The sequence below is a fragment of the Myotis davidii genome, unplaced genomic scaffold (genome assembly GCF_000327345.1).
Source record: "Myotis davidii unplaced genomic scaffold, ASM32734v1 scaffold378, whole genome shotgun sequence".
Taxonomy (NCBI): Eukaryota; Metazoa; Chordata; class Mammalia; order Chiroptera; family Vespertilionidae; genus Myotis; species Myotis davidii.
Window position 1 is genome coordinate 758,405 of NW_006290631.1, and position 8,944 is coordinate 767,348.

The window sequence follows — 8,944 nt, forward strand, 5'->3', positions numbered from 1 at the left end:
GCTGCACCTCTGGCGTCCGGGCACCGGTCGGGCCGCCACTCCAGGTCGGATGACAGGCTCACGGGGTACCTGCAAGGGTGCAGACGGACCGGGGATTGGGTCCCCAGCCCAGCCCTCCGGCTCCAGTCCCCACTGCGCCGCAAGCGGGGAGGGTGATGGGACAAGGCAATGGCGAGGCTCCAGGGCTGGGGTGAGGGGCTGTTCTCTTACCCCTGGTATTCTTGGTATCCATCCACTGGCCCTGCTCTAGGCGTTACCAGACATAGCCGTGAACAAAACAACACAATCCCTGTCCTCACGAACTAACTTTCCAGTAAGTTCCTAAATTCTGGGGAGTGGGGGATGGGGAGATTGGGTGGGGGAGGGGCTGCAGGGACCATAGTCAAGGGCAGGCCACGCACAGGGGGGCAGCAGAGGAGAGTCTGCCTTAATCTCCACTTCCTGGCAACGCTTGATACCAAGCATCCACGTGGACAACCCAATAACCTGTCCAAACTAGCGATGGGGCATGGCCTTCCCTTGCTGCCTCCCTCATCGGAAACCCATCCACTGTCACCTGACTGAAAAGGAGGAATCGCTCCTCTGTCACTTATGTAGCTGCTGTCACACCCCCACCACAGCGGGGCTCCCACTGGGGCCCTCGGAGTCAGAGTCCTCGCTGCCAAGCCCTCGACTCTGTTACTAGATTGAGCAGCCATCCGCTGTCGCTCCCAGGAATGCAGGCGGCGATGCCCGCACGTTTAGCTGTGCGATCTAAGACCACCAGACCAGGAAGGGACCTGGGAGATCATGGATGCCTTACCGACATGGAGATTGCTTAAAGTACCTGTTTTTAAAAGCGCCTTCCTTAAGAAGGAGCTTCCACCCAACTCTGATTCGTTGGTAGTGACGCCAGGGCACCCTGCTGAGAAGGACTCTGATCCCCAGTCCAGTTTAGCAGGAGACAGTCCTGTGATGCTTAGCAGTGTCTGCCAGGGATGCAGACTGGGGAGAGCCCCAGGTGGGCCAAATACCAGCTGTGTGCCACGATGCCATCTCTACCCTCTCTGCGCTGTAGCTTCCTCACGTGCCAACAGGCAATGCCAATAACGGTGGCCGCCTCATGGCACTCTGCAGAGGTGCAAAGGAGGTGAACACAGGGCCGTGCTGTGTGGCGGTAAATCCCACACTGTTCTCTGGCCTTGCCTGGCTGCAGTTTGCTTTTCCAGGGCAAGTTCCCAGCCCGCCAGTAGGCAGCTCCTGCAGGCCCTTCAGTGCTAGCGGAACACTGCACTGAGCCTGGTACATGGGGCGGGGGGCTGGGGGGGCGGGGAAGGAAAGCTGGTGGTGCCAAAGGAAGGGCCCTGGCCCACAGGTAAGACAGGCTGCTCCTATCCTGAGCACCAGGGGATGGGAGAGGGAAAGGCCGGCAGGTAAGTTGGGGAAGGCGCGCCAGGGCTATACAGCGGGGAGACAGAGGGGAAGGTCACACAGAATCAGAGGCAAATAGCAATGGGAGGGCCGGAAGGTGGGCTCTGGACTCCAGGGCTGGACAAGTCTGGAACCACACCTGTCCCAGGTGGAGGGCTGGCTCTGGCTGGCGGCCATCAGCAGGATGTCGTCAATCTCATCCTCAATGCGGAAGGGGTGCTGGGAGGTGGGCTCGTCCTCGGGGCATGAGTATGGGCTCATGTAGGGGTGCTGCAGCCCCATCTCGGCTGTGAGGCGATCCATGGGGTTAAAGGTCAGGATCTTCTCCAGAAAGTCGATGGCTGTGGAGCAGAGCCGGATAGGAAGGTCATTGGTTGCCGCTGCCACCCTGAGACGGAGGCCCCGCAGCGTGGCGACGATCCTGTGTACTTTTCCGTTTGTAAAAAGGTGTTTAGTCATTTTCTTTCTCATGATCCTCACCACAATCCAGCGACAAATTCGGGGCTGATGCTGCTTTTTGACCCACAAATCTAAGTTCGAGAGGCCCCGAGGGGGAAAGGGACATGCTCAAGGTCATGGCTGGTGACAGGAGGTCCAGGGCTAGCGCTCTGCCTTAGGCTGGTTTCTCCAGAGACAAGGATTGAGGTGTAAGTCGTGACCTGACGGTGATCCCCAAAGTGCACTGGGAGGGGCGGGGAAAGAAACCAGTAGAGCAGTGGTTCTCAACCTTCCTAATGCCGCAACCCTTTAATACAGTTCCTCATGTTGTGACCCAAGCATAAAATTATTTTCGTTACTACTTCATAACTGTAATTTTGCTACTGTTATGAATTGTAATGTAATTATATGTGTTTTCTGATGGTCTTAGGCGGCCCCTGTGAAAGGGTCATTCGACCCCCAAAGGGGTTGTGACCCACAGGTTGAGAACCGCTGCTTTAGTGGCTGGACCAACGGGAGGTCCTGGCATCTGGAACCTGGGATGGGGAGGGACACGCGGAAGCCTTGAGCAGTCCGTAGTCATTTGCCAACTGGCAGGACAGTATGTTAGGGTCTCAGGGCGTTCTGGGTGTGCACTGCTGGACATCGGCTCCGGGCACAGGCACTGACGCTGTTTCCTAAGTAGGTAGGGGTCCCCATTGCCCCGTGAGCTCAGTGCTGCATTATCTGGGCAAGGTCAAGCTTTGCGGGGGGGAGGGGAGGCATTACTTCTAAGGGTTGGAGGCCCCGCTGGAATCCTGACCTGGCTAATGATGGGACAGCCCAGGTGCAGAGGGAGGAGGCAGCTGAGCTCAAGGCCCAGGCCGCTGTCCCCTTGGAGGGGCTCCCGTGGGGCCTCAGCCGCACCGCTACCCTGCCCCTCCCACAGCCCTGGAGCTCCTTGCAGGGAGATTCATCAATGATTCAGGAAATGGAGGGTCCCTGGCCCCCCAGGGGAGCTCAGTGCTGCTCTGTTACCTTAGACACAGACCAGTGAAACAGCAGCCACTCTGGTTACCCCCAAATGCTCTGGGGCCCAGGGGCTGCTTCAGGGCCAGGGCTGCAGACCGGAAAGAGGATCAGCCTTCCAGCTGCCCAGGACTGGGAAGGGTCTGGCACTGCCACTGGGCTCCAGGCTGGGCAAGCCTTCCCTCTTTGGGCCTCCAACCCTCCCTCAGCCCCACCCTATGACACTGGACCTTTTGACATGGAAATGCAGAGTTAAAGCTTTAAGGCATCATCACCATTGTCGTCATTACTAAGAAAGACCCAGCGAACCCTGAAGTCAGACAGTGCCTACCACTCAACTGACTAGTAAGCGTCTTCTCTTTCCTCTCCATGTCCTCTAACAGGCGCCCAGACACTCCTGGGGAGCCCTAACATTAAAAAACCCTTTCTTTGTCCAACCTACATCTGTCCCTTTACCCTCCACCCCTGAGCCTAGTTCCGCCCTCTGTGGTCCCCCCACCTCAGCTGTTCTCTCTTCCCCACACCTGCCCCTCTCAGGATTCAAGGTGGCAGTCATGCCCCTATAAGCCCCTCTCTACCTGCCTCACACTGGCCCATCTCCCAGCTGTCCCTGTGGTTAGATCTGGCTGTGACGGAGGCCGTGGAATGGGGTCGAAGTGATGTGTGTACCCCATTTCCAGGTCTGAGCCATGAAAACCTCCTGCAAAAGTCTCTGCAGAACAAGACAGAAGGACCTTGGGCCCTTGGACAGCTGTAGAGCAGGTCCACCATGTTGGCCTTGGATTGCCTGGTTTTGGATTATTATATAAGAGAGAAATAAGCTTTTTTTGTGTTATCCTCACCCGTGGATATTTTTTCTATTGATTTTTTAGAGAGAGAGTGGAAGAGAGAGAGAGTGAGAAACATCAACTTGAGAGAGACACATTGATTGGTTGCCTCCTGCACATGCCCTGACCAGGGCTGAGGGATGAACCTGCAACACAGGTACCTGCCCTTGACTGGGAATCAATCCCATGACCCTTCAGTCCATGGACAGATGCTCTGACCACTTAGCAACACTGGCCAGGGTGAGAAATAAACTTAATTTCCTTTTCCTTAAGTAAGAATTAAATCTAATTTGAGCCTTAAGTATTTTGGTCTCTCTCACAATCGGCTGTAGAAGCTTCCTAAGGAAGCCTCTGGCAGGTATGCGGCCCAATGATAATGTAACATCTAAGATGACAAAGCAACCCTCCTATGCCCAGGGCCTTACAGACCCTATTTACTTATTCGTCATAACGACCGTATGTGATATGTATTATTATGCCCATTTTATAGTCAAGGAATCTGAGATGCAGAGAAGTTAAGAAACTTGTCCAAGGCCAAATAGCAAGGCACTCACTGGTAGAACTAGGAATTGAGCCTGGCTTTGGCTCTCAAGCAGATAAATCCCATGTTCTCTGCACCACACCATACCTTCCAAGGAGGAAAAAGTAAAGGGGGTGAAGGAGGAGAAGAAGGAAGCAAGTGAGAAAGACAAGAAAGAAAAGGAGGCAAATCAGGGATGGAATATGGAGAACCCCTAATGACTGCCTTGAGGTTGCCTGCTGGTCACATTCCAGGGGCTCATCATCTGAAAGTAGCCCCAGCAAATGCTGGCTGCCAGGGAGCCTCACTTCTATGCTAAGGACTATGCTTGGTCCTTCTGGAAGGACACTACCTGCCCCGCCCCCCGCCCCCCAGCCAAGAGGACGCAGAGTGCAGCCTGCAGATGCGGGCCTGGCTGTGGGCGCAGGTACCTTCACTGTTCACTTCAGGGAGCAGCTTGCGCAGGGGCCTCTTCACCTCCCAGGTGCTGTTGACGAAGGAAGGCATCACCTTGAGCAGCTCGTCCTTGTCCTCCTCGCGGATCACAGGGATGGTGTCCAGTATGAGCTGCATCTGCTCCAGCTCGTGAGCCCCTGGGGAGGCAAATGCCAGGTGGGTAAGTGTGCTGCCCAAGTGACTGGTGTGTGGAAGCCCCACAGCAGCTCCAGGAGGCCTGGGAGGGGCCACACCAGGCCCTGGCCCTGGTCTTCCTTCTGCCCGTAACTTGCTAGGTGACTGTGAGCAGATGGTGTGCCGTCTCTGGGTCTGGCTTTGTCAAATGCCTCTGCCTCTGGGATGAACAGTCTGCTACAGACTGGCAGCCAGCACCAAAGTGACGGGAACAGCCTGGCCCGAGGCTTCCCAAGGGCCCCCTCCCAGAGGCCCCTCTGCATGTTCTTTGCCCAGCTGGGGAAGCAAGTGATTTCCAGGCCGGGAATGAGCCTGACCCTTTGGTTTCCAATGAGGAGGATTCCGATGAGGAGAGGAAATATCAGGAATAACAAATTGGGTTTGGAATGTGTCCTGAGCGCACTGCCTCTGTGCTCCGTTGGGCAGAGGGAGGAAGACAGGCTATGCCCAGGGCGTGGATCAGGATGGAGGCAGGCATTCATTCATTCGACAAGTACTTATTTATTAAGCACCTTCTCCCTGCCAGGCATCATGCTGGATGCTGGGAACGAACACCTCTCTCATCTGTAAATGCGTCAGTCTTTACGCATCTCAGAAACTCAACGTACCTTCTACCACCAGACGACACTGACCATGTGTCTGAGCTCTGGCACTGCTGGGATGGTCAGTCTGCTTCCTTGCTATCCCGCTCTGACCTCCAGGCCACTCTTACCTTCATTCCTCCCGTCTCCCCTCTTTGCATGAGTAGCCTTTCCACTTCCTCTACCCGAGTGAATCCTCACCAAGCCTCGCTTTCCTCAAAGAGCCCCCTGACTCATCCAGCTGCACAGAGGCCCTCCCTATACCGCCGGTTCCCATGGATCCCAGTCTGCCAGCAGCTGGTGGCCCAGGATCGGCTCTTCTGTGTGTCCCCACATGCCCCGTGTGGCACTAAGTATATGCGAATGCTGTGAATGCCAGCCCAGAAAGGGCCTCCAGCATCAGGGTCTGCTCTCCAGGAGTCCCCGTGGCTTCTCCCTCAGTGTGCTCATGGAGGGTCAGTTCAGGGACTCTGGGAGCTCCTTGTGGGGACCCCTCTCCAAATGAGCACTCCAGACGGACTGCTCAGAGTGGCAGGGAGAGTGAAGGAAGGGGCTGGAAACGTAGGGTGGGTGCTTTCAACGGTAAACCTCAAGGTATTTGAATACAAGTGATTACTTGATTGTGAAAGTTCTTTCCTAAAAGATTACTTTTAGTCTCTGTAGCATTTTGCCTGAAGTGATAGTAAGGTGCCTCCAAGCAGTGCCATAAAAGCCACAGAGGTTACTTCCAAGAGAAAGTCTGGCATGTTTTGTGCACCCAGTTCTCCCTTGGTCTAGAACAGTGGTCAGCAAACCGCGGCTCGCGAGCCACATGCGGCTCTTTGGCCCCTTGAGTGTGGCTCTTCCACAAAATACCATGTGCAGTGCACACGTACAGTGTGAAGTTGACTTAAAACTTTAAGTACAATTTATTAAGTTAATTTTAGGGAACGTTGTGGCGTGAAAGAAGATGTAGTGTCAAAGAGTGAGAAAGGTGTGTTGAGATGGTTTGGACATGTAGAGAGGATGAACGAAAGGCGATAGACAAAACAAGTATACAAGACGAGTGTGGAGGGGAGAGTAGGAAGGGGTCGACCTCAGCGAACGTACCTCAATCAAATTGAGGACATTTTCAGCAAAGGCCAGTGTAGGGGTACCCTAATTAAGTTAATAACAATGTACCTGCCTATATAGTTTAAGTTTAAAAAATTTGGCTCTCAAAAGAAATTTCAATCACTGTACTGTTGATATTTGGCTCTGTTGACTAATGAGTTTGCCGACCACTGGTCTAGAACGACACCAGAGGAGAAGGAAGGCGAGTGGTTAGCAGCTTACCCGCAAAGAGCATTCTCCCTGTGAGCATCTCCGCCAGGATGCAGCCGGCCGCCCACATGTCGATGGCTTTGGTGTAGTTGTTAGGGGAGAGGAGCAGGCGTGGTGAGCGGTACCACTTCGTTACCAAGCCTTCTGACAGGTAACCCTGCAAGACAAAATCCCGCTCCATCCGTCCGTCACGCAGATGCCCTCCCTCTCACACCTCTTCTCCTTTCTCTTCACCTGGAGACAGGACCCCTTTCAGGATTCCTTCACCCTTGGTCCTTTCCTGTTGGTCTGGGAGGAGCATTACGGAACAGAAGTCTGACTATAAGGGTTCAGACTAGTTTGTGAGGTTCAAAGGCTTTGGGGGGGGGCGGGCATCTCAGGAGGCCCTGGCGTTCTCCTGTGTAGAAAGGGATTCAGGATATTAATATTTTAGAAGAAATGATATCCTGCCCAGCTTGATGCAAGTATGCAAAACAAATCTTTCCTCATCTAGTAAGAAGATGGATAAGTAAGAGCCATACTCCAGTTCATTATGGCCGTCAACAGAATAACGAGGAGACACTGGAATTTCGTTTATCCAGTGGCTGGATCTCACACACAGCCATACATTTGAAATCAAGCCAGTTGCTTTGGCATTAATGGTTAGAATTAATGCAGCTACAATGCCAGAGCCAAGCCCCTGATGCGAATGGCTAAGGCTAGCTTCATAATGGATATAGGCCAAGGGCATATGACAGCAGACCTAATGGCCAAGTGGACACAGCTTTGGCTCCGAGGATTCTGGGAGTTCTACACTGTGTCTTTTGGGGGGATAGATGTTCTAGCTGATTTCAGCCATTGCTCAATGATTTCTGGGCTGGGCTGGAATCCCTCCCCACAAGATACAGTGATGGCCTAGGTGTTTTAGCACAGAAAAGAAAACATAGCCAGGCAATTTGGAAGTTATTCTCTATAAAATTCAGAAATCTGGCCCAACAGTGAAACCTGGGAAATGTCCATTTGGATCAACTGAACCATCTCTCTACCGTGAGAAAATAGACCCTTTTGGGGTTCAAGGGGAGACAATTCTGATCGAGGGGCTCTAATGTGAGGTTCTAGGGATGGTCTTGGTACTTGCTGTAATCCCCCGTTTGGCATTTGAATTTGCCTTTTTACTGATGTAGAAAGTATATCATAGACCCACGTTAAAATATACGGGAAGTTCAGAAGCCCAAGTACCCAGGAGCTTTTTATCAGTTAATCTGACATCTTTTCATTTGTTGAGCAAAGATTTATTGTTTAAAGCTTCTGAGAGCCATGAATTAGGACAGCAGTTTTCTCTCCTCTGTGGCACAAGATTTTTTCAGGGTAGGGCCTCAAACTGGTGGAACAAGGAGGAAACGAGACCCCCCCACCCCACCCCACCCCCAGTGGGAAATGACTCCAGCAAAGCCATTCTCTGGCCTCAAAGCTCTCACCGACATGAACTCCTTACAGCTTTTGAACGTGTCCCTCTTTCTCTCTCCTTTGGGCATCTACACATGTGCATCCCGTGGACGGAGGTCCTCACACCTGCTGCCTACGTGGCTGACACACACTCAGGCCGGCTTCCTCTCAGAGCTTCCCAATTCGCTGGGATGAGATTGGATGCCCATCCGGGAGTCCGTGGCTCCTGTTTGGTACTGTTTCTTTACTTCTATGAGGTTGCCCACTCTCCAGTCCCCTAGATTCTACGCCCCTCACAGGAAGCAGCTGGTATAGGTTCACAGTCATGTCCAAATTGCCTAGTCCCAAGTCTGCCTCTTAGACGTGTTCAATAAACACTGTTGAATGAGGGAATGAATGAATAAATTAATGAATAAACAAGAATGCCTCCTGTGGTCTAAACCCCCTTCAGAATGAGGCAGCAGGGACCACTGACCCTCTTCTTTGACATACTTGACTTTCCAGAGAGTTCCAGTTGCCACTTTCAAAGGTGGATGGGAAATTCACAGCAGTTGACAGCCATTGATACCTTGCCTTGTTCCAAAAAGGATTGGCAAATGGAAGTCATTTTTAAAAGGTCAGGAGTGTTGAGGTATAATTTACACACAATAAAATTTGCCCCTTTTTGGGTTCAGTTCCATGAGCCTTGACAAAAGCATAAACTTGCATAACCACCATCACCATCAAGATAATACACCAATTCTGTCTCCTCCAACAATTCTGTGCCCCCTTCTTGTCACTCGTTTTGCCCTGCTCAGAACGTC

General features: G+C 52.7%; 1 protein-coding gene across 1 annotated transcript in view; it reads right to left on the reverse strand.

The window, feature by feature from the left end:
* MAPK4 (mitogen-activated protein kinase 4) overlaps positions 1-8,944 on the reverse strand; it is a 37,188-nt gene that overhangs the window by 1,295 nt on the left and 26,949 nt on the right. Inside the window, exons 2-5 of the mRNA XM_006763645.2 lie at positions 6,729-6,873; positions 4,635-4,796; positions 1,550-1,751; positions 3-69 (exon numbers count right to left, since the gene is read on the reverse strand). Coding sequence (XP_006763708.1) covers positions 3-69; positions 1,550-1,751; positions 4,635-4,796; positions 6,729-6,873 — 576 coding nt within the window. The remainder of the gene's footprint in view (positions 1-2; positions 70-1,549; positions 1,752-4,634; positions 4,797-6,728; positions 6,874-8,944) is intronic.